Source organism: Macrobrachium nipponense, chromosome 22, assembly GCF_015104395.2.
Source record: "Macrobrachium nipponense isolate FS-2020 chromosome 22, ASM1510439v2, whole genome shotgun sequence".
Lineage (NCBI taxonomy): Eukaryota > Metazoa > Arthropoda > Malacostraca > Decapoda > Palaemonidae > Macrobrachium > Macrobrachium nipponense.
The window spans coordinates 29,151,069-29,176,183 of NC_087213.1; the positions used below are offsets into that span (position 1 = coordinate 29,151,069).

At 38.0% G+C, this 25,115-nt stretch overlaps 1 protein-coding gene across 1 annotated transcript in view; it reads left to right on the top strand.

Moving 5' to 3' along the window:
- LOC135198224 (uncharacterized) overlaps positions 1-22,595 on the top strand; it is a 1,334,440-nt gene extending 1,311,845 nt beyond the window's left edge. Inside the window, exons 28-37 of the mRNA XM_064225797.1 lie at positions 16,120-16,404; positions 16,918-17,241; positions 17,722-17,930; positions 18,132-18,326; positions 18,526-18,770; positions 19,106-19,338; positions 19,473-20,113; positions 20,300-20,449; positions 20,917-21,045; positions 21,201-22,595. Of these exons, the coding sequence (XP_064081867.1) occupies positions 16,120-16,404; positions 16,918-17,241; positions 17,722-17,930; positions 18,132-18,326; positions 18,526-18,770; positions 19,106-19,338; positions 19,473-20,113; positions 20,300-20,449; positions 20,917-21,021 (2,387 nt within the window). The 3' untranslated portion in view covers positions 21,022-21,045; positions 21,201-22,595. The remainder of the gene's footprint in view (positions 1-16,119; positions 16,405-16,917; positions 17,242-17,721; positions 17,931-18,131; positions 18,327-18,525; positions 18,771-19,105; positions 19,339-19,472; positions 20,114-20,299; positions 20,450-20,916; positions 21,046-21,200) is intronic.
- Positions 22,596-25,115: the final 2,520 nt, after the last annotated feature.

Below are 25,115 nucleotides of genomic sequence, written 5' to 3' on the forward strand. Positions count from 1 at the left end.
TTTTGTTATATGATCAAAGGAGGACCGGTACAAGGACAAATTCAGAAAACTGAAATTATGCATTCGTTTCTTTTGCCAAGACAAACAAAGGGGAAATGGTCTGTGATTCATTTCTTTCATTTCTCCAAGGGAAAGGATTCCCGTGGTCTTGTTTTCATTAACTGGAGAATGCCTGATCTGCCCGCTATTCGTACCTTCTTGGGGACACCGAAGAAAGTAAAAGGCTTTAATATGCTTGTTATTCCTCCGTCCTCGTCAAGTCTCCTCTTTCTTTCTTTCCATCCACCGCATTCAGAAGACGGAATGCTGCTAATGCTCATTGGGAGCATTTTGGCACGAGAATGAAAATTGTTAATGGGGTCTTTATCTCAGACTTTAAATTATGTTTACTTGCTCTGATGCGTCGGCCTGCTGCTATCCAGGCGGTATTTATGAAAGCATGCTCTCTCTCTCTCTCTCTCTCTCTCTCTCTCTCTCTCTCTCTCTCTCTCTCTCTCTCTCTCTCTCCGTGATGAGCAAGTGAGGTCATATATTTTCGTAAACGTGAATTAGTATTCTTGAACGTTTTAACCATTTCTAACTAGGCTTTCCATCTGGCCTGAAGGATGAGGAAATGTAATTATCATCGTTTCCTCTTACACATTTACTTCGCTTGCTATTCTTTAAATATATTTCTCTCCTGCTCCTTCTTTGTAAGTTTCCGTATAGCAAAAGAAGGCGGTGGAGAGGAAGGGGTTAGAGAAGGAAGCACTTGTTCTGCTTCGGATCATCGCAGGAATGGAGTCTCTCTCTCTCTCTCTCTCTCTCTCTCTCTCTCTCTCTCTCTCTCTCTCTCTCCCTCTCTTCCCCTTTCAGCGTTCTCGCCTTTTGCCCATTATGAAAGTCATCCGCTTGTCTTTTTTACGCGAAGACCGACGGGACGTGCAACAAAAAGGAGCTGGGTCTGGAAAAAGAAAAGAAAAAAAAGTAAAAAATGTGGGGACAGGATCCCAAAGGAAGCCAAAGAAGACGACCCGCTCCTCTCCGTTGGATATTTCCCCTTTTCATGTAACCCAACCAATTGCCGTGATTCAAATGGACATCAGAGTGTTTTTTTTTTTTTCTCCTTTTCTTGTATCCCCTTTCTTCAGACGTATCCCCCCCCCCCCCCCCTATCATTTATATGGTTAGGTAGCTCATCGAGAAACATCGAATTTTGTGTTCGAGAGGGAAAAGCTTTGCTTTTCTGGTGAACCTTGTGTTGTATCTGTTTGAGCTAGCCTTATGCCAGCACCGGGCTCCTGCTCATGGAACAGCCCGTAAGGACCTTGTGAACCACGGGGGAAATTAGTATCGAGTATTTTTCTAAATTGACATCAGCCGGGTTGTGTTTCTTTTTCGTTGGTTAGGTTATTGATAACAGACCGTGAAAAATTCTATCCCAGGTAGGGAGAGAAGCAGTTATCTCGTTAAAATTGATGAAGTATTGTAAGTTAGTATACATTTGCTTGTGGTGGTAAAGTACCTTTCCTTAACGTTTATCAGTTAACATGTAGTGTTTTCTGTTCGGCATTGTTGGATTTGAGAGTTGCGGAGGCATCATCGTGGGGAGGGAACTTCCGTTAGGGCAGTCACGTGACACGAGTGTTATTTATTACGTACCATTATATTGCTTTCTTCAGCTGGGTGTCTACTGTTAGTTATCGCTGAAGAGATCTGGCGGTGCGATTTCTTGCTGTCGTGAACCATTCCTTTGTTTATCACGGGCTAAAATGTTCATTTGTACGTATATAGTATTTGATTCATGTTCATATTTTGACTTTTATTTGTATTTCATATTTATTTTACTCAACTAAAAATAGTATTTTGATATTTTTCAGATACTTAGAATTATTATTTGCTTAGTAATGATTTAACCGTCGTTGTGTCAATTTGCAGCCATTTACAGCCTCGTTAGTTTATTTATTTATTCCACTTCATATTTATCGCAAATTGTCTCTTCACATTTTAACCGCTTCGCCTACTGCTCGTCGATGTTAATTTTGGCTTCATATGTTTAGAGTGAAGATCCATTGCTACTGTATTGATTGATTGCCTTTGAATTTCTTTCATCGCACACAAAAACGAGATCCAAGTAAGGGCGAAATTTGCATGATTCACGCGACAGGAACTGTATAAAAAGAGGAAAAAATGTTTTATATATTTCATTAATTTACATATATTCCAAGGACGTCAGCGTTTCTTTTCACCCCCTGACAAGATTACATCGTTCCAGAATTTGTCGAGTGCTGTTCTTCTTTTTGTTTAAGGTCAAGAGTAAATTTCTCTCTCTCTCTCTCTCTCTCTCTCTCTCTCTCTCTCTCTCTCTCTCTCTCTCTCGGGGGTATTCATTAGATATTCTTCGCGGCCTCCACCAAAACACCCGCGCTTCACATAATGAGTTGTGAAATCTCCCAACAAAGCGCATTTTTGCCGGTGGTGATGTCACTATACATTAGGCGCTTTCATCTTCTTTTCAGGAAGCGCAGCGAGATTATGCCCGAAGATTTGATCTCTTTACGTCGTTATCGCGTTGAGCTTGGTTTGAGTTTTCCCATCACCCTCCCTCCCTCCTCCCGGCATTTTCATGTTCTGCATAAACCTCGCTCTTGGCGGTAATGTCTGTGGGCGCCGGAACTTTAAATGCATCATCATCATCATCACCATGGGTATTGATAGCACTGCACATCAGTGCCAAAACCACCTTGCCCTTTCTGCACCTTTCCTCTTCTGTCTCAGTTCTCCCGTTTTGCTTGTATCATTCTCTCTCTCTCTCTCTCTCTCTCTCTCTCTCATCTTCTTTCTATCGTGTCTGAAGCGTTTGCACACACGCTATTTTTATTCTTATTTGGAGTGCTTGATCTCATTATGTCTGTCTCATTGTAAATATGTTACCACATTTGTACAGTAATAATGTAATTCCTTATATAAAGGATTTTAAACCTCACTGTAAATTGTTTTGTACTGCATAGAGCCTTTGCAGTCGAATATATTTGTGTGAAGGCAAATTGACGAGGGAGTTATTTTAAAAACAAATGTGTCAGAATCGTTATTTTCTTTCTTTTTCAAATTAGGTAATTTTTTGGTGACAATGGAATGACAGAGTGCAGGGATGCCACTCTGCCACAGGGAAAAGGGTCATTTGTTGAGAAATAAGCCATTAATTCTGCCCACCTTTATTTTATGCGTCGGATGATAATGAAGGGTTGGAGATGGTGGGGATTATCTAACCATTACTTAAGAAAAGACGGGGAAAGTAAATATTCCTGCGGTAAGGGTTCTCAGTGTACGATACTGGGTTTCATATAAGCGAACTAAAGAGGTTAATTATTCATTCTCTTCTCGATTTCCATCAGCGCCCGTTGGCGCCCCTCGCCTATCTTATCTTTTTAAGTGATTCCATTTGATCTCGATGTTTTTTTTGTTTATACCATCAAATATAAACCATCTTACAAGCTCTCTTTAATCTGTAGCCGGAAGTAAAAAATGATTGTTTGGTATTTTCAAGAGTTGTTGAGAATAACATCACAAAAGGTGAGGACGATTTTGAGATGAGAAGTTTGGGGTGAAGAGAAAGGGAAAGGAAGGAGAGAGAGAGAGAGAGAGAGAGAGAGAGAGAGAGAGAGAAAGGGGAAGTGGCGAAAACGTTGATGCTCGAGGCACTTCGGGTTGAAGTGTTCTTACCAAGATAGAGGTGAGGTGAACTTTAAGCCTCGAGTTGAGTCTTAAAGGAGTAATGTACGTAGTGTGTGAAAGTGTATTAACTGGTCTATGAGTGTTTATATATAGTGTGCAATATGACTGACATTGCCAGACTTTTTTTTAACTAAAGCCAAGTCTAAACATCTACCAAGAATGAAAACTCTCTCTCTCTCTCTCTCTCTCTCTCTCTCTCTCTCTCTCTCTCTCTCTCTCTCTCTCTCTCTGCTGCGCAGTGTTTTGTAATTATAATCGAGCAGTAGGCAAACTTTCGTCATTATCGTACAGCTTTTAGTACTGAGAGGAAATTGATATTTTTTTAACGTTTATAATTCATCCGGCTTAGCTCTGGGGAAAAAAGTACCGTGATATAATATTAATGAAATGTTTATATACCTGAACTATTTTACTCTAGCAACAAAAAGCCGTGGGGAACGGCTTAAAGACACGGAGTCGATGTCTGCGTTATAATGTTGGATGACGCAGCATTTAGCTGGGCGTGTTGACATCTTGGAGGAATAACCATTATTCCTCCAAGGTTGACATATTCCAAGGGGTTGCTTCTGGGTAATTGAAAGTGATCTTTAAAGAGAGCCGGGATATTGTTTTATTTAGTATGGTCCATATGAATATTGAAATTTTATCTAGACATGTTACTTTGTATGGAGGTATGTGATGCTCACAAAAGATTTTATATGACCAATACTTTTGATTTGAATCTTTCAGTGTGAGTGAACGTTATTGGTATTTATGATATATATATATATATATATATCTTATATATATATTATATATATATGTGTGTGTGTGTGTGGTGTGTGTATATATATATATATATATATATATATATATATAATATATGTGTGTGTGTGTTTGTGTGGTATATATATATATATATATATATATATATATATACACATATGTATGGATATAGTATAAATAATATTAATAATAAAAGGAGCCCATAAAAACGCCAAAATATAGAAAGTAAGTACTATATTTCTGAGACTTCTCTCTAAAGAAAAAGACAGCAGTCTCTGAAATATAGTAATTACTTTCGATATATATACTATATATAATATAATATATATATATATATATATATGCGTGTATTATGAGAGAGAGAGGGGGGGGGGCTGTGGGAAAATTGAAAAGAATTATGTATAATTTTCATAAATAGAGGTATATTGCCGAAATTCGTGATAAATGTCGGTATGTTTTGACTGATCTGTGCCTCAACTAAGGAAAAATACGAACACACTCGTAGTTTAGGCTGAATTATTAATAGGAAGAATTGAAAGTCTTTTAAAAAAGACCTGGAAAGGCTTATTTCAAAAATGACTTGTAAAGGCTTATTTGCGCGGCCTGCAAGGACAGTAGAATTTTTTGACATGGATGCTTTCCCGGAGAAGTTGCCTTCGCAGACTTCGTGTACCTCTTGACCTTTGCCTGCGATGTCCCAACAGCTCGGTTCGTAAATTAACAGACTCCCACAACTTTTTTTAATTGCGAGGGTCCAGTACATTACTTTCATAATACTATTCTCCTTGCATTTTAGTTCGTTTTTTATATGTTTGTTAATTTATTAATTTGCTAATTTTTTTCTTTCTTAATAAGTGGAGTCTCTTCTTTCTGTATTAACCTTTACCTCGTCTTACTTCTTCCTAATGACTACCATATTATTTGTTTCATGAATTTCAAGTCAGTGGCCCCTCTGGTTGGCTTTTTCTACATGAAGAGGTTTCTCTTTTGATCTGAATAATAATAATAATAATAATAATAATAATAATGATAATATAGCAAATGGCATTGCTCGACCCACAACCGAGTTGACCGACGTTCGCCTTCCGGACAAGCAAGGAGTGCTATGGGCGCGTTGCCTTTAACAATTCGATAGCCCTACGTTGACCTTAGAAGTGAATTTATAGTATACTTTCTTGTTACGTTGAATGTTGTGGATCCCTCTTGAGGCGGAGAGAGAGAGAGAGAGAGAGAGAGAGAGAGAGAGAGAGAGAGAGAGCGTAGGAGTGATTGACCATTTCTCTGTGCAAATGTAGGAATGTACTAACGGTACTTCATAACCGGCAAGGGACTTGGAGCGCTTCTCTCTCTGTCTCTCTCTCTCTTCTCTATCTCTCTCTCTCTCTCTTCTCTCTCTAATTCAAGTAAAGCTTTTAAAGATGACTGTTCAAGAATGTATATGAGCTATAGTGTATTAATCACCTCACGAGAGGATGTCCACTTGTCTAGATTTAAAAATCTTGAGTCACATCATCAGCCGTGAGTTTGTTTTCCGTGAATGGATGAAAACTTCGCCTGCCTTTGTTAGTCATTTACTTTTAAGTTTTTTTTTTTTTTTTTTTTTTTTTTTTTTTTTTTTTTTTGGCGTGTCCACTCATAGTGAAGTTGTCCTTTTAATGCAAGTTGTTCTTTATGTAAGAACCGATATCTATAGCGAGATAATCACTCATACAAGACATAGAGAAAGTGTACGCGGAGAATTTCATAGATGTCGTTTGCCCCGATAGGTACCAGTAATGAATTTCTATGATGGTATTTTTTTCCCAGAGAGAGAGAGAGAGAGCTGCAGCAGCAGCTATAACGAACTAGCTCTCTGTCTGCTTCGATGTTTACTGAAACTTTGCCTTTCAATCGCACGCTGACAAGGATAAGATAATTTGGGTTGTTTGGTCATTCAGGCGTGTGACCAAATGGCGCCAGTTTGGGTCATACTGCAACGGCCTTGACGTCAGGCCCTCCGCCATTGACCCTCGGATCGATGGTATCCTGGCACCGTTTCTCCCCAAAACGTCAGGAGGCTACTGTCCCTCCTTTCTCGCCTCTTTCGCCCCCCCCCCCCCCCTCTCTTTCCCCCTTTCCCTTTCTCCTACTCTACATTCTGTCCTGACTTCGTTTTCGACTTGACTAAGCAGAACTACGCTTGACACGCGCGCGCGCGCGCGCACACACAATGTTATTCAAGGGCAAGTTACTGAGATCCGGTTTTATTCCTGAGGATTTTCAAGCATTTTGGATTTGATTTAGTATTGTTTATTTTGTAATACGCATGAGATGCGTAATATAACTGCGTCAAATTTAGCCAGGCAATATTTAGAATCTGTTTGGAGCCGATTTAGTTTTGAATGGTTAGATTTGTAAGAAGTATGAGGAGAAATACCATATTGTTTAAAATCAAGTGTCGGTTTTAGTCAGGAAATGTTTAGAATCTATGCCGAACGATTTAGAGTTGGTTAGACATAGTTTTGGGTAAAGTTTGTAACATTAAGAGATAACCGTTGTATGAATGCTTCAATTAAGATTGTTCATGTGTACAGTGAAAACAATTAACTGACTGTTATCGAAAGCATTTCACAACTAGCCTGGCGGTTTCCAAGCAGGTACATTTCAGCGGTAATCACTGCGGTTAAATATATATATCCTTAATTCCTAGAAAAGGCTGGTTACTTAATTTCTTGATAGTGAGCAAAAATTCGCTTCATATGACCTTCAGATTTGAAAAGGCTATAGTTTGGATATTTTAGTATTATAGTGGACATTATAATAAGATAATATTTGAAATACCAAAATTTTGGATCATATTTGCCATGTCTTACAGGATTAATTCCGTTTCCTTTTTTTTGTGGCTTTTCATTTGTATTTTGTTTAGATGGTATTACAACATTATTTAGGTGGTTTTTAAGGTTGTTTCTTATTATCTCGGTTTTTATATTTGTATATGTCTTGTATATTTGTGGTTTTAAGGTATTTCGCCTTTTCCTACAGCCTCAATATACCAGTGATCAGTTGCATTTGTGGCTTCAATCGCGATATTGCGTTTGACCTCGTTGTTGTCTTAGCTCTGTTTGATGTGCTTGTTGTAAGGGCAAGTGCGTGGCAGTGCCTTTTACGCCTAGGCAAGGCAAATAAAGAAACAAAATAATAAGAGCTGCTCCACCCGCACAAGATAGCTTTGGCACCGTGCCAGTGCTTTGAAGCACGCGTTGAGATTTTTCTTTTTGTTTCCGTTTTGGATGGATGATTCAAGTGTGATTTTCTCTTGCATAAGGGAGGTTGAGAGGATTTTGAGTTTTGTATTTGTGTGAGTATAATTTTGGTAATTCCTTGAGTTTGCTTCCATTTTTATTGTCTCTGAACTACGTTTATTTATGTTTGTTATATTTGCTCATTAATCCGTGGATTATAGTGGACATGATAATAAGGTAATATTTGCAATACCAAAATTTTGGATCATATTTGCCATGTCTTACAGGATTAATTCCGTTTCCATTTTTTGTTGTGGCCTTTCATTTGTATTTTGTTTAGATGGTATTAGAACATAATTTTGGTAATTCCTTGAGTTTGCTTCCATTTTTATCGTCTCTGAACTACTTTTATTTCTGTTTGTTATATTTGCTCATTAATCCGTGGATTTTTTTTCTTGCTTCTGCAATAAGCAGTAATTTTAATGCAACTGTTGTTGGTTGATCTCTAGTGTTTCTGGTAAATACCAAAATTCCTCTTGAGTGAGATCAGTAGCAAAACCCCCTTAACTTCTAAAAGAAAAAAAAAAAGAAAAAAGGCTAGAGAAGTGTGGGAGGTTGAGAGGAGAGGTAGAAGATGCTGCGGAACCCTTATTTCAGCTAGGCGAGCTGAGCCTTTGTCTATCCCAGTTTTGTTGACAATGTCGATCATGCATTGGAACCTTTGTCCTTCATATGTTTGTGTGTAGCGCCTCAGCGGCGTGGTTGGTATGGTATTAGCATCCTACCTTGGTGGTCGCGGGTTCGATTCTCGGCCATTCCATTGAGGTGTGAGAGGTGTGTATTTCTGGTGATAGAAATTCACTCTCGACGTGGTTCGGAAGTCACGTAAAGCCGTTGGTCCCGTTGCTGAATAACCACTGGTTCCATGCAACGTAAAAGCTCCATACAAACAAACAAACAAACAATTCATATGTTTGTAAGGATACTACGCAGCGTGCATGATGTATCGGCCATATTCGTAACTCGGGAGTGTAACCTCCTTCCTCTCTTCAGATTTGTTGTACTGCAATCTTACAGATTTACAAGTATGTATTTTGGTTATATCCCAAGAGAATCTTAGGATATGATTGAACTTACAGTTCTGTGTCCCCCAGTTACTTAACTGTCAGTAGCCATTTTGCATTAAGCTCGTAGACACAACTTGCATTATAATTCTTGGCGAAAATATAGATTTTTAATTTAGTTAGTGTGAGCCTGTTCAGTGTGATACGAATGTCAGTCCGGTTTGGTAGCAAATTTCGGATCGCAACTCGTACTTTTTGTAATGAGAAAACCAGATGTGGAGTAAATATATTTGTTGTTTGTCCGTGTGTTGCTCTTTTACCTTCAATAATTAGCTCTTTTTGCTTAATGGTTAAAAGATTATGGGCATCGTGTGGGCGCATCTCAACATCTTGGCACGGCCCTTGTTAATTTTGGCATCGTTTGCATCGTCTCATGAGAGCGGGTAGGGGGCCACTAACATTTGCCAGTTATTGCCACTGTTTTGAGTTCTTTATTGCCTCCCACCATACTTTGCTGTCTTAAGGAGTTAAGTTGTCTTCATGAAAATCCAGTTGTTGGAAGATGTAGTATTTTCTGTTTCTCATGGTCTTCAGGTTAGGTAATAGCTATTCAAAGTAGGTTGTATAAATAACTAGATATTTAATTCCGATTGGTAGTACGTATATAGTTTATATCAGAATTTTGTTTTTCAGCTGGGTGAATTAAGGAGAAATAATTTCAGTTAAAAATCATGCAGGATAAACTGCTCTTTTATTTTTACGTTTGTAATCTACCCGTTCGTATCCGTATAGAAAGAGTTAAAAATGGTTTAAGACCTATGTCTTTTATTTGAAAAAACTTCCAGCTGCTCTAACACTGTTCGCTGTAAGGTTCTGAGGCAAAATGCCTTTTGCCAAGGAAGTTGAACCTTCCAAAAGTTTCTAAATTGGAGGGAGCACATGACAGTTTTTAGAATTCTACCTTGTATGTTGCGAAGCTCAGTGCCATCTTGTCTTTGAAGACGAATTTATTTCATTTAAGGCGACCGTTTTATTGTAAGATTGCCCTTCTTAATAATACGTTGTCTTAAGATTTTTTCATATACTATAATTCAACTTTTACTAGAGTAAGAATGGTACCCCTTTTGAAGCTGAAATTTATTGACCCATTTGTCCCATTTCCTTCCCCCCTTGTTGCTTGTCACCTCTTGTTTTTATTAAGTTTCGGGGGGCAGCCATCTTCCCCCCCCCCCCCCCCCCCCCCCCCCCCCGTGTCTCTTCTCTCTCTCTCTCTCTCTCTCTCTCTCCAAGACCCTTGATATAACCCTTATAGTGGGGAAAGCCCAGAAGTATATTTGCTGCTGTTGTGTTGGCAGTTGGAGCAATGTTCCTTCCCCATCCTCATCCCTTAGGGTTGTAAATAAGTCTGCTGTACACACACACTCTCTCTCTCTCTCTCTCTCTCTCTCTCTCTCTCTCTCTCTCTCTCTCTCTCTCTCACACATCAATGAATAGAAGTGTTGTTTTGGAGTGTTATCACCCTCTTTTAAATCTGAGATGAATGAAGAGAATTATTTTTTTTGAGTTTTATTACCTTCTTTTAAATACGCAAGGAAGGTAATTTCTTTTACTCATAAATGAAAGTGATTCTTTACGAAGTCTGTCTACTTTGTCAGTTTTACTGTAGTGTTCCTGATTAGTTAAGGAAGAGAGTCAGAATATGACGAATAACTCCACTTGCGCTTAAAACATCTTGGTTGGCCCTATGCCACCCTTCTTGTCACTCCATGGACGTCCGATATAGACCGAGTGTTTTTTGTTTTTTTCCTCGCTGGCTCGAGTGTTTACTCAAGCACCCACCGCTCCTCTGTTATTTGTATGTTTAGTAAACGTAATCTGTTTTGTTGCCCCCCCCCCCCCCCCCTTTTTTTTTTTTTTTTTTTTTTTTTTTTTTTTTTTTGTTTTTTTTTTTTTTTTTTTTTTCGTTATTATAATTTGTGTTCACCTGACTCTGTCTGCTTTTATATTTTGGTATTCTGTTCTGAGCAAAGTAGTATTTTTTTTATTATTAAATTTTTATTTAACTTATTTGATGGTTGCACATAATATTGTGTTGCAGGGGATCTTGCAAAGAATGCAATGATTTGCTTTAGAAATATATAAATTTCCGAAACTATTTTGAACCTCTTCGCGAAAGTTAAGGGCCGAGTATTTTCCTTTTCGAAAAGTATATTTAATTACTTTTGCTTTACTCTCATTATCAGTTTTTCCTGTCTAAACTTTGAGGCAAAAGTGATTAGTCTCAATCCTCCTCCTAATTTTTTTAAATGTTGCAGTAAACACGCGCTCTTTTAGACTTCAGTGTCATCTATTTCATGGTGCATGCATATTCCATTTTCAATAATGTGAGAGACAAAAAGCGTTCTTTCTTCTTTATGTGATATATTGCCTCTTTAACCGAGCAATTTGAGAGACCGGTTTTTCTGGGTGACAGGTCATGTTTTAGGCCAAAAGTTTGATTGATTGAGAGGGAAATTGCATGATGAAGGGTTCCTTCCGTCGTCCTAGTTTTGGGAAGATAACATCTTCGAGGACCTCCTAACTTTTAATTATGTATTCATATGCAAGGTCCTCCTTAACACACACACACATGCATTTGCGACCTACTGCAGGCGACCGAGAGCCAGATACATAATTCCTTCTTTGTCATCAAAGATATACTAACTATCATACGAAGCTTGCTTAGTTTGCTCTCGTCCCTGCATGTTCGATCCTTGTGTATCTCAATGAGAAGGCTAGCATGCTACTTGCTTAAATATCCAAACCTATATATATATATTATATATATAAATATATTAATATATATTATATATATATATATATATATATATATATATATATATATATAGATATACTATATATATACAGAGAGAGAGAGAGAGAGAGAGAGAGAGAGAGAGAGAGAGAGAGAGAGAGAGATTGCATCCATCCTCTGGTACGAAAAGACTTCGTTATTTGCGAGATTTAAATGTAGCTTTCTGGCCAGGGACGTGCTTTGAAAGGAAATCAGTTCAGAATAATGGGAAGATTATATTGTTGTTGCTGTATTTTTGCTATTGTATGCAGATTGCCTTATTAGCCGACCTTGATTTTTTTTATTTATATGTCTGAGAAAGTGTTACTCCTGCCCTCCAGTTCGCTGTTTGGAAAACGGAATAGTGTCACTTTTTGCCTATTTACGGTTGATTTTTTGTTTTCCTTTTTTTTACGGTGGAAACTAAGTCCAATTTCAGAAGTTTTTGGTATCGAGTTCCTTCAAACTGTTTGCAGTGCACCGATGACGCAATATGCATAAAAAAAATAACAGTAGTTTCATCTCTAAATCATATCTTCTCATATCTTTATTTAAAGGGACAGTACCATGTAGAAGTTTTATTTTCTCTTGGTCCTTTCATTATTCAGATATTTGTATCATAAATTGTTCATCTTTCGTTTCCTGTTCTCTCTCTCTCTCTCTCTCTCTCTCTCTCTCTCTCTCTCTCTCTCTCTCTCGTCTTCTCCATCTCTCTCTCCTCTCTCTCTCTCTCTCTCTCTTATTGGTAGGCATTTTGGGAGAATGTTCATTAGAGCTAGAGGGACTGTATACATAGCACTTCCCAGGCCATCTGTTCCATTCCAGTATATTTTATGGTAAGGATTTGCAGTCCCTGTTTTCCTCTGTTCCGGGTCTGATTCCTTATCTCCACCGCCAGAATCTTTGGAATTTTCACCCTTTTATTTATTTTTCCCAAGCCTTATAACCCCTCCTCTTTCAGGAGACTTGTATATTGCCTTCCCCCATGTTTAGAATGCTTCCATTTTCATTCTCTTTTCTTCTTCTCCTTCTTCTTCTTCTTCTTCTTCATTTTTTACTAATCGGATTAGAAACGATTTAAGAATAACCAGAAATGTGAAAGATAATTGAGAATTGACGCGACAGAAAGGGGCCGTTGTTTAAAAACACGCATGAATGATATGAAATCTATTTATAGTCTTTTTTTTAATCGCGTCTAGAACGTTTACTTTTCCCCAAGGCGTCACAGAAGGATGTCGCCACGACGGCGAGCGGAAACGGGGAATGGCATTTATGACGTTAGTTGCCGTTTCTCTATAAATTCGTGACCCCAACGTAGATTTGTGGTAGTGTGGATTAGTTAGAGTTAGAGGACAGGTGGTGACTCGCTGGTCAGGGATACGGCACGGAAAAGCCTATATATTTAATAATAATCAGTAAGGCGAAGTGAAGAATCTTTTTTTAGGTGTAAAATTAGCAGACATCAAGTGAAGAAAAACTCAAGTGCTGAATCCATAATCCATATCACGATACGATTTACAAGAAAACTAGTGTTTGTTGAAGCCTCGCGAATATTTGTGTTGAAAGAAAGGTCACTTTAAAAACGATGTCTGTTGCTACTGTTGCCCATCCCTGTGCATGGTGGAATTTTACCCCATTTCCACACATTCCGAGGCCTTACACTTCGTCGCCTCCGTTCCCTGGTAAGCTCATCATCAGCTTTTAGGGTGCAAGTTGAAAGTTCTCTTTTCTGTAGTAATTTTCGCAGTGCTGTACCCTAGTTTGCGGTGGAAATATATATGCTCACTTTATATTAGTTGTGAATTTTCTTGGAACGGATACCTAACTTTATTTTTTATCTTGCCAAAATATCTATTGATCTTTATTGAAAATATTTTTAAAGATTTTAATTCGGGCCTCAGTTGGCCCATCTGCAGGAGAGGACCCTTTGGTCAGTTATCGTTTGACAGTTTTCTCTAGTGACGTGCACTGCTGTGCTCTAACCGTTTTTTTAATGTTTTGGGATAGATTTTTAATACCATCGTATTCATATGAAGTAGATGTTAAACCATATCTATATTATTTTTCAAAGATTGCTGCCAATTAATCACGTGTTGCAGTTGACACTGATCGTAATATTTTTTGTGCTGTGCTTTTATTATTCTAAAAGCAAGCATCAAATAGTTGCCAGAATCATTGCCACTTGGAATTTAGTATCGTGGCCAGATTTTTGTTGTATCCGCTCTCTATAGCTATATGGGCCGTTTGTTGGTTTTAGTTGCCTTAAGTATGATCATCTGCTGACCACAGTTTATAGTTTTTATGAGTAACGAGTTCATTGGGGTCATAACTGGTTTCAAATAGGTGTATAGCTAGTTTCTTCTTAAATGTCGGTGTCCCGTAAGTTTTTCATAACTTTATCGTTCTTTGGACTTCTTACTTTTGATCTTGTACTATTAACAATAACTGTTGCTGTGTTGAGTATTGGCGAATTTATATAATCTTAGACGAAACGACTCCTTGGCGGTGTTCATAACCCACCGACTGGGATGAATCATCTAATGGCTTTTACGAACAGAAACTTGTATTCCGCGTTTCATTTCGAGACATCCTACCTGAATGTTCTTTTTTTTTTTTTTGAAGAGTTAGTTAACAAACAACTCTTAGAAAAAAAAGTGCAGTAAGAATTCTCTTTAGTTCAGGGTAATTTCATTGAACTTTTGCTGTTTGTGGTAGGTCGAGTTTGTCGAAGCTTCGACATAACCATCATCAAGTTAAATACCTGAATTAGTCCTTCAGACGTCATATTAGGATTACTAGTACCTTGGCGATCTAATTAATATGCCTGATTTATCATATTAAGGTCACTTTTAGTATTTTTGTGGTCGGGTTTCTTATGTAAATTGACCTTCAAGTTTGATGTATATTACTCTTTTTAAGATATACTTGTAATCTTTCTTAAGTTCCTTATCAGCTTATCTGCGTTCAAACACACTTAGTCATTCTTATCAGGTCTAATGCAAGTATTTTGTAACGTTTCTACGTTTATTAGCATTTTTAAAAGAAAAAAAAACTAGTAATTTTGTAACGATCAATTGGAGATGTGTTTTTCATTAGGCCAGTTGGTGTTGTCTTGACATTCATAGAACGTCTGTATTTGTGAAGAGTTCAGCGAGATCACAGTTTTTTAAGCGATATGTCTGAATGACTCGCCTCAATAGATGCTCTGTTTCTGATAGGTCGTTTTGATAAGAGGACTTAGTTCGAGATAATGTCTTCCCCTCCGCTGTTGAGAGTAGTAACCGCTTCGGGCCGCTTGGTAGATAGAACTTTTCACGCGCGTTCTCTCCATCTTGGTCGACTAGTTCGGTGTCTTGACTTACTCTCGAGTCCCAAGTGTTTGTTGTTGCTTTCCTCGTAGCTTGAGGAATTGTTTACCGGTTTATGTTGGCATGTCATTCGTAACTTCCCAAGTGATTTCCGTTTCCGGATAGGTCGTAAAGGTTGCGTTTAGCAATTGGGACCCTGTGTAAAAGAAAGGAAGTGCCCTGTTTTTGGCATTCCGTGCCACGCCTTTTGCAAAATGGATATCCCGTGCAGGTGCGCGTGACGTCGGAGGAAACTGAACTAAGTGTCATTATCAAGTGGTTGTTCTTGGAGACGAGTGTTTTCTTCGTTATTTTGCTTCGAACAGAAAGTGATGCCAGCCTTTTTCATTCCCGTTATGAAAGGACAGCCAGATCCTAGGAAAAGAAGCTGTTACTGTTAAATACTAGTTTTTTTTCATGACGATGAGGTTGAGAGGAAAAATGCACGACCAAAATTTCTTCAGCAGGCGTGTCTGGATTTATTTATTTATTGTTTTTAACTATATTGCTATTTAGAGTATTTAATGGTCGATCGTGTAATGCTGTCGTTTTCATTTTATGTGCTGAGTCGTTGATTAGAAAATGTTAATATTTCTTTAAACCATTATATTGAGTGGGATTTGTTACCGCTTTCTGTAAATTCTTCGACGGCGATAAATTTCCACTTGAGCTCCTCCCGGTTGAAATATCTTGGCTGATAACTGGGTGATAAACAATCTGGGTTATAGATTTTTCTTACTCGTCTTTTTTTCTTTTTTTTAACCCACTTTTTGGTCAGTTTTGCTTTCTTTCCAAAATGTTGTCGTCTGTTGTCTTATTCCATTTGAGCGATTAAATTCATATCAGTTTCTGTATCGTTTGAAATCCGTTGGCGAAATGATTCTAGAAAGACTGCGTTGCTGTTGCTGCTGTTTCAGGCAACAAGATAATGTTGATGGTAATCACCCTTTTCTTTTTAGGGGGGGGTTGGTGGTTGGGTATTGTGGGACCCTTGAAATGTGATATGTGATGATTTGAGCGGCATTCCCGTAGGCGGAAGTCCTTAATAATTGAATGATCACAGAGTTCGAAGAACGAATGTGGTCTCTTTTACTTCCGTGTTCATGTTTATGTTGATTTATTCTTTGCTGTTTAATATCTGATGTTCAATTAATTGCGTCCTTTCTTTCTTTTAGGTGAGCGGGTGGTTGAAGTCTATGGAGGGGTGGCAGCACACGCCCACGCTGCTGCGAACGCCCATACAATCCAGCCAGTGAGTGGAGGTGGGCGGAGCGGCAATGGTGACCTTTTGCGGCCTCAGCCTGTTGACCCAGCCCACTTGACCTCGCTTGACCTGGAGAGTGACAATCACGCCCACGAGATGCTGGTCACAGACGCCCCTCATCCCGCCCATTCGAGGCACCCACATGACCTCAACCACAACAACCCAGTCTTCAGCCAGAAGCCTTCAGGTAGACATGGTGAATTTGCCACAAATACTATTTTTTATTTTACACTGTATAATAAAGTTAGGGTTCGCGCGCTCACACAAACATTTATGTGTATATATATATATATATATATATATATTATATATATATATATATATATATATGATGATGATGATGATAACAATAATAATAGGAGCCCATAGAAACTCCAAAATATAAAAATAAAGTAGGGCACTGTATTTCAGAGACTGCGTCCTCTGAAATATAGTACTTTCTTTCTATATTTTGTCGTTTTTATGGGCTCCTTTTAGTAGATGGAATTCTGTTGTAACAGAACATTTGTACAAGTCACACTCATATATATATATATATATATATATATATATATATATATATATATATATATATCTTACATAAATATTTACTTACGTAAGGTACTGATTCATTCGTTTTATGAGTCTTTATGTGGACATGATTTTGTATGCTGTAGGTGGCATTAGGTTCCAATAATTCTAAAGTAGCGCTGATCTTAATCTGTTGCAGAGGAGCGGCATCACGCCAGCGGGCGGGCAGCTAAGTACATGGTGAGCGACACCAGCAACCTGGGGGGAGGTCTTGACAACTTTGCTTTCGACAACGAAATCATCGGTCAGGACAATTACGGCTATGACCCCGGGTACAGCTCGGAGAGGTCACCCGAAGAGGAGGAGGGGCCCCCTCTCTATTACAGGAAAGCCCTGAAGGAACGGCAGAACCGTGCCCTTGGAAGCAGCGGGTCCGGCCACGACAGGCGCTCTCTGAAGGTCGGTCCTGGCGAAATCATCACCACTAAGGAATTGATGAAGCTCTTCCCTTTCATTTCCGAAGGTGAGTTGTCATTACGGCGCCTGGCGTTTTTCTTTGGCGTTTTTCTTTGGTGTTTGTTTTACTGCGAAGCCTGGATTATGTTTATTTTTGTTCAAGCAGTTTTTTTTTTATTATGAATATTCAGATGTGAACGATAAAACGTGATACTGTAACTGTAATGTAAGATGTAATTACGTAGCATCAGGTGTCAAAGTTTAGTGAAGGTTTTGGAGGGATTCAGATTATTAGAAGTAAATAGTAATTTTTCAAGAAATTTTAATATTTCATTCTCATAAAAGTATATATATATATATATATAATATATATATAGATATATAATATATATATATATAATGCATATATATCTATGTATGTATATATATATATATATATATATATATATAGTATAATATATTATATATATATATATATATATATTATATGACGTATATATAATATAGCATACATATAAAATATATATTGTTTTATGTAACTTTTTAGGTACACTATTCGAGGTGACAGTCATTAAAAATCTGCGAGGGCTGGGCTTGGCCTTGACCGGGGGCATCGAGTGTGACGTACCCTTCGCAGGCCTCGTCCGCATCAAGAAGCTTTATCCTCAGACACCAGCTTGGCTTTGTGGGCAGCTTCAGGTTGGCGATATCATCCTTCAGGCCAATAATCACCAGCTTACTGGCCTCTCCAGTCATGTAAGTGATCCGGTCTTTGAACTTTTTTTTTTTTTTTTTTTTTTTTTTTTTTTTTTTTTTATATATAAAACTGCGTCGTTTTGATATTGATATGAGACATCGTTGTTCACTGAAAATTGACGTCAGAGATCACTTGGAAAGTAAGTGGATAAATATTGAGTTGAAGCGAGTCAGTTTTGAACGAAATGAATTCCTTTGCAGGAGGCCCTTGAACTTCTGCGCACTTGTGGACAGGAAGTAAGCTTAGAGGTGTGCCGTCCACCCGAGGGCGCCCTTGGCGATGGAGAAGATACTCCCGATGGTTGCTCAGGCCGAGTGATTGTAACCACAAGCCTGACTGCTCCCAACACTAGTCATAATTATCTCTCGCCGTCTCCGTCTTTCTCAACTTGTGGGGTAAGGAGAAATAATGATTGATGGCTCAACTCTCAATTAGTGCTTTTGTTGTAATGCGAGGCTCGGGTGACCTCGATTTTTAGCAGTCATCAAACTTTTTGCAACGTTTAACCAATCGAGTTTTAATTTGTATTTTGGATATATTTCGGTCTGCCTTTTTTTGTGCTGAAAATTAATTTTTGCCTGTTTATTTTGTCAGGAGTTTGAGGTGGAATTAACCAAAGTTGCTGGGTCATTAGGCTTTACGCTACGTAAACAGGACAACAGTATTTTGGGACATACCATTCGGTCCTTAGTGAAAGAGCCAGCAATCTCTGATGGCAGACTGCGTCCTGGTGATAAAATAATCTCTGTGAACAATACAGATATGTGCAGCTTAAGCCATGAAGAAGCAATTGCTTTCTTACGTACTTGTCCTGAAACTGTCACTCTAAAATTGTACAGGTAAGTGTGAATGTTTATACTTAAGGGCTATGAGTTACATACATAATTTTATGATTATGTGAAGGTTGTAAATGAATGGTAGATCTTCCTGCGTGAAACTTCAAGTTTTCATGTAATTTTTATTAAATGTTGATATAAGATTCATGAGTAATTTTAATTACATATTGAGATAAGATTTATGAGTAATTTTTATTAAATGTTAAAATAAGTTTCGTGAAGTAATTAGGAAGTTAATTTTTAAGATTAACTGGCGAAGTCAGTGTAGTATATAGCGCAGAATCTGATGATGAGAGAGATGGGACAATGCTTATTACATTTTTTGTTTTTATTTTCAGGGATGCTATGCAGACCCCAATCTCTCCAGTTTCTCCAACTGAACCTGAAATTATGGTCAAACCCAAAGCCCTTCGCAAAGAGGCTCGTGATATGTTGTCTGATCTTGCCTTCAGGAAACAGTCTCCCTGTAATTCTCCAAGCCTGGCTGGTGCCACAAGTTCTCCTGGAACCCCAAGGAGAAGACGCCTTCAGAAGACTCCAAGCCCCGATATCAAAAGTGTAGTAGTAGATAGTAAGTACGGTTCATTCTGATGTAGAAAATCCAGTACATAGTATGTTGAACTTGACTAGTGATTTAAGTAGAAAAATTTTGTACTGACTTGTGTTGTGAAATTTCTTGTAGTAACTCCATTATTATTTTTACAGGATGGGACTCATTGGTCAGGAGAACAGAAGAATCTCTGCCTGGCAGCCCAACTTTAGAAAGTAAGATCTCCCTGAATAGTATAAGAGAAACAGACCACGAGGCCTCGCCATTTGGCGACAGCCAGACTGACGACTCTGCTTCCACCCTGCGTTCAAGAAATTCCTCCTCTGTATCATCGTGCTCACTCACCCCTTCCATCTCCGAGTCATCCAAACCGAAGAGGCCAAGTTTCCTGGACCTGAGTAGTGGTCGCAGCTGTCCTCGCAAAACCCAGTTTACTCCTCCACATGAAGTTGACCAGTCATTCCCGTCTCCTTTAGGAGCTCAGTACCCATCAGCAGATTCCATTGATTCAGCGCCACAGCTCACATCAACTCACAGTGATACCCCAGCATTCTCACATCTTCAACAAGGTTACCACAGTGTAAACTTGGGGGCCCTCCACCCTCACGAAGACTCCAGGCTCACAAATACGACCTCTGATCATAATTTAAGCAGCTACGATGCAGATGGGCCCACAAACAATGGTCTCCTGAAGTGGAAGGGGATCGTTTTCACACCAGAGGAGGAAGACTCGAACACGGAAGAATCTCTCAGAGATGATGGGTCTCCAAATTCACAAAGGTCACATAAACCAAAGGTGGGTTGTATTTTTAGTTAAAAAAGAAATTTTACCAATGAAAATGTGATCGGCATCATAAAAAAGATTAGTCTTATGTATTTGTTTCGTGTATGCTTTAAGGATTTCAATGTAACTTTTTTTTTTTAGATAGTAGAAATTCACACTTTGATAAGGAATGCTTCATTTGTATGTTTACATCCGCAGGTGGTGACCATAGAGCTCAACAGAGGGTGGAACAGTCGGCTGGGTTTCTCCTTACAGCCTAAGGGAGAAAGAACCGCCATCACAGCCATCTATGCTGATAGTGTTGCAGCTAAAGATGGCAGACTCAGAATAGGAGATATTGTTGTGAAGGTGATTATTAACGTTTCCTATCTGTTTTATCAGTTTCTTAATACTCTTAGTCCTGCAAAGACAGGGATGAAGCCTTACGCAATTTGAATGAAGTTTGGACATCTTGAATCCTGAAAAACGACTACAGTATTTGGAGAGTTAATCGCCTTATATATCTGTAGTATTACCTTACTTTTTTATTTTATGCCTTGTTTTGCATCTTGGAAAGTGACTTTAGTACAATAGTCTTCGTATGCAAACTGTTGTAAAGAAAATGTAGAGCATCTCTGGTACCTGGGTCCCTAAGTGATGGTACTCTTTTTAACCTAAGTGTACCACTAATCTTACAGGCGTTGTAATAATTAGCTCTCCTGTGCTTTCTGATCCAAACGATAAAACTGTTGAAAGAAAGACGTTTGAGTGAGGAAGTTAGATTGAAAAATCATTGTTTTGAGTTCCTGAGATTTCATTTAACATTTATTTTTCAGGTTAATGACGTTGACGTTGTTGGCTGGGACTGTGAATCTGTCATAGATCTGCTGAGGAAAACAAGAGGGAAAATATCCTTATCTGTTATACAGCATCCTTGTTGATGAACAATTTCTTCTCCATTCAAGGTAATAGACTCTTCTGTATTACATTAGTTAACACCAAGGTATTTTTATCCCTTACATCATGTGGTTGCTGCATTTTATGTGAAATAGTATAAATTATGAATTAATTTCTTCGTCTTCCTAGGTACTTAATTGAATTTTTCTTTGCCTTCCCACAGCTATGAGATTTTGTCTACTCTTCCTTGTAATCTCATCCAGGGCAGCTTGGGTATATATACACGAGATCAAGTCAAAAGTGAGTGTAGTTAGATAGTAAAAACAAGTGATCACTATTACTACTGCTACTACTTCTACTATTACTACTACTACTACTACTACAACATACCTCGTCAAGATCGATTTTTGCTCTACGTAGCCCACGACAGAAGTCCAGATTATTTGTTCAAGATTTTGTTCTCCTGAGGCAGTTCCAGTCGTCCTTTCATATTCTACTCTGTAGACGCTTGAACCTGGAGACTCTGTGACTTGAACATTGATCAGAGCCTTATGTGATAACTATCTATCCCTTGGTGAATAGTAACACGAAGTCGAGTTTTGGGTGTATGCTATTTATTATATAGTGAACCTTACTGAGCTTGTATGCCGTGTAATGTAATTATTAGCTGTTGCTATATTGCACTCTTTCCCTAGTGTACTTCCGAGAAGAGAGGAGAGCTTTCGAAAGAGGGGAAATTTTTGAGTACATTAACAAGAACCGCGTTGTTGTCTTTTTTGTTTGGACGTTGATATTTAACGTTTATTTTGCCTTAGTTGAAAAGTGATCCCAAGAGGACGGAGACGAATGGAGCACAGATTCTGAAGAGAGTGTTTGAGCCCTGTACACCTCTGTGCAATATGAAGCTATTAGTGCCAAAGATACAAGTTTTGTAACCATGTTCGATGATCATATTGTAAGTGTGTACTGAATATATATTTGTATACTGTACATAAATCATTTGCATAGTAATATTTATATATTCAGTATATATGTGTATATACTGTATGTATATGCTCACATACACACCTGGGTTAATTAAAATAGGCTAATGCATCGTAACTAATGGAGTTTGCATCGTTCGGATATCCTAACAGAGCTTGCAACATTTATATCCATGATATAGCCACTGCATGTGCCATTGATTCTGGATGAATCGTCTAAATAAATGGAAAAAAGATTGAACATTCCAGCATGTATATTTTCTTTTATTTTTATGAAGTTTTCCATATCCTCCTCAGGAGGACTGGAAACTCAGATTATTTTATCTTTTTTGTCTTTCATGTCTAAACCCTTCTTTAAGGAAAAAAAGGATGTACTGAATGTTTAGATGGAGTGCTTTTTGGGGATCTTTTCTTCTTCCTGAGTTATACAAGAGATCTGGTCCTCGAAAGTGGAATACCGTTCAGTTTTTATGCCCTGGCTACCAAGTCTTTTCTTTTAGAACAAGAGGAAAAAGAAACCATCCATTCTAGGAAGGGCGGAGATAACTTAATGAGAAGCTATAAAAATGTATTTTAGGACTGTCATAAAATTGTATATAAATATATCTATAAATAATTATATTTCATGTATTATATTAGTTGTTTGTTTCAACCTTTTCGTGAGAGTGGCGCCAAAAGAAAATCCAGGCAGCTGTTTTATGTGGGATACTTGAACTGCCAGCAACTAACTGGTTGGAAATGGTCTGAATAGTCAAGACTTGATAAAGAACAAACAAAAATATTAAGTAGGGATTCAATGCCTAAAAATCATAGCCCATCCATCCATTAACCATAAACGTATGTTGAGTGCCATTATGTATTCGCTTTTGCCAGAAAAGATCTAACGTTATGAATCTATGCCAGCCAAGTAAGGATTCGTGGTGTGTTATTTTCTGTCGGCAGTTTAGCAACACTAATTCCAAAATAGTAAGAATTGAATGAAATCTTGGAAAAATTAAAATTTAAAAAAAATCACCTCACTCTCCGCCGTCTCAACAATTGATTCGTAGTGCAACTGCGAGGTTATCTTCTGTTACACCTTTTCAAACCTTTTTACTCTCATTTCCGTTTGAGCATTGAATGACTTCATAGGTCCATGTGCTTGGCCATTGGCTTAAATTCTATATTCAATTGAATAAAGGTTTTACCCGCTTTTGTCAACATAAATAATTCACTCTACCTTGGGAAAAGCTTACACTCAAGGCGAATTATTAATTGAGTGATTCTGCGACACCTATCATAGGTGGTTTCAGATATTCAACGATATTTATGACTAAATATTTGTGAGCAAATAAGTCATACTAGTAAAGAAAAAACATAATATAAAACAGGAGAGTAGTAAAGCAATATAAAGTAATATATTACCAAGTGAAAAGTATTGGCCAAGTTGTTATAAGGACTTCTGCTAAAGACTAGGTAACACCATAATACTTCGAAACGTTGTTCTATGACTCCACTTCGCTGCTGACCTAGGCAACGAATTGAATACCACGATTAAAGGCGCATTGCAGCGTCCCTTCGGCCAGTAACTGCAACCCCCTTTCATTAATTTTACTGTACCTCCATTCATATTTTCTTCCTTCATGCTATCCACCCTCTCCTAACAATTATTTCGTAGTATACGTACAACTGCGAGGTTTTCCTCCTGTTACACCGTTCAGATCTATCTACTTTCAATTTCCTTTCCAGCGCTGATTGACTTCATAGGTCGCAGTTCTTGGCCTCTGGCCTAAACTATATTCCGTTCCATTCCAGACCTCTGATAAATGACTAGGGTTCATTACAGTTGGTTTCAAAGGCAAGGGCAAGCAAACTCTCGTAAAAACCCTGCTGAGAACCAGAAGGGTAAATTTCCTGGCGTCGTCCAGTCCAATGGGCAACAGGTGTTTAATTATAGGTATATAGTATATATGTATTTGCATATACATATATATCCAATATCATTATTAAAGCCTACAGAGGTTACTGACCTGAAATTCAAGCTGAAAGCAAATATGGTTTTCATTCGATGAAACGACAAAAGTTAACAGGAAATACAGAAAGAAGAGATCAGTTATTTGAAAAAAAATTGAATAAATAAATAGATAAAAATGTAACTTAATATACATTATTGAAATACAAGGAGAATTGTTTTGGGGTGATAGTGCGTAGCATCTTGGCTTGAAATTTCCGAAGTTTCAATTGCACATCATCTCAATGGCTCGAGAAAAAATTTTATTCCATAGTTATTTTTCCATAGTTATATTTCAACTCTTAATTTCGCAGTTTCTACACAGGTAGATTAATTTAGTTGTAACATTTTCTTACAGCAATTTTAAGTTAGATGCTGAGTAACTAAGATTCAACATATTCATTTTCCAATTAAAAAAAACGAGTGCTCTGGCAGTCTTCACAAAGAGAGTCACAGCTTGCTCCTCTGCATAAAATTGAGGGTTCTGATATGAACTGACCATGAATCAACCAATTTGAGTGTCATTCCCCTTTGCATAAGCACCATATTATTTTGTATACAGCCTTATTTTATTTTATTTTTATTTTCACATATATTTTTTTTTGTTACCGTTGTTATTTCTGTAATATGCTTGTTATTTATGTCTGAACCGAGACTACTACTACTGCTTCTACTACTTAGATTTAGACCCTAGCTCTACAGCAGCCTGTAAAAACCGGGACCAGTATATGATAAATGACACTTTTTGTTGATTATAGGTGTAATTTGTATCCACATCTAGGCATTAGCACAGTTCCGTAATATACGTTGCCCTGCGTACATGGTGTTTGTGTAAAATCGTCTCCGAAAGTGAACAAAGGTTGACGAAAAACAATTAGTATATTTAAGAAGTTTTTACCCACTGACTGTCCTGAATCCTGGGGACTTTACAAGTGGTCTGAGTTACAATGGTGTTGTTTTTGCTGATAGACAGACCTTGGTTGCCTCTTGCTATACGCTGCATTACGGAGAAATACAGTCACTTAAATTGGGGAAGAATCTGTGACCGTTTAAAACTAGTTTAACCAAACAAATAAGTAGATATGACATTTGTTTCGAAAGGCAACGAATTTCGGTTCCGGTATCTCGAGCACCGTTTTGATAGGCTTAAGTCACGATTCTGGTC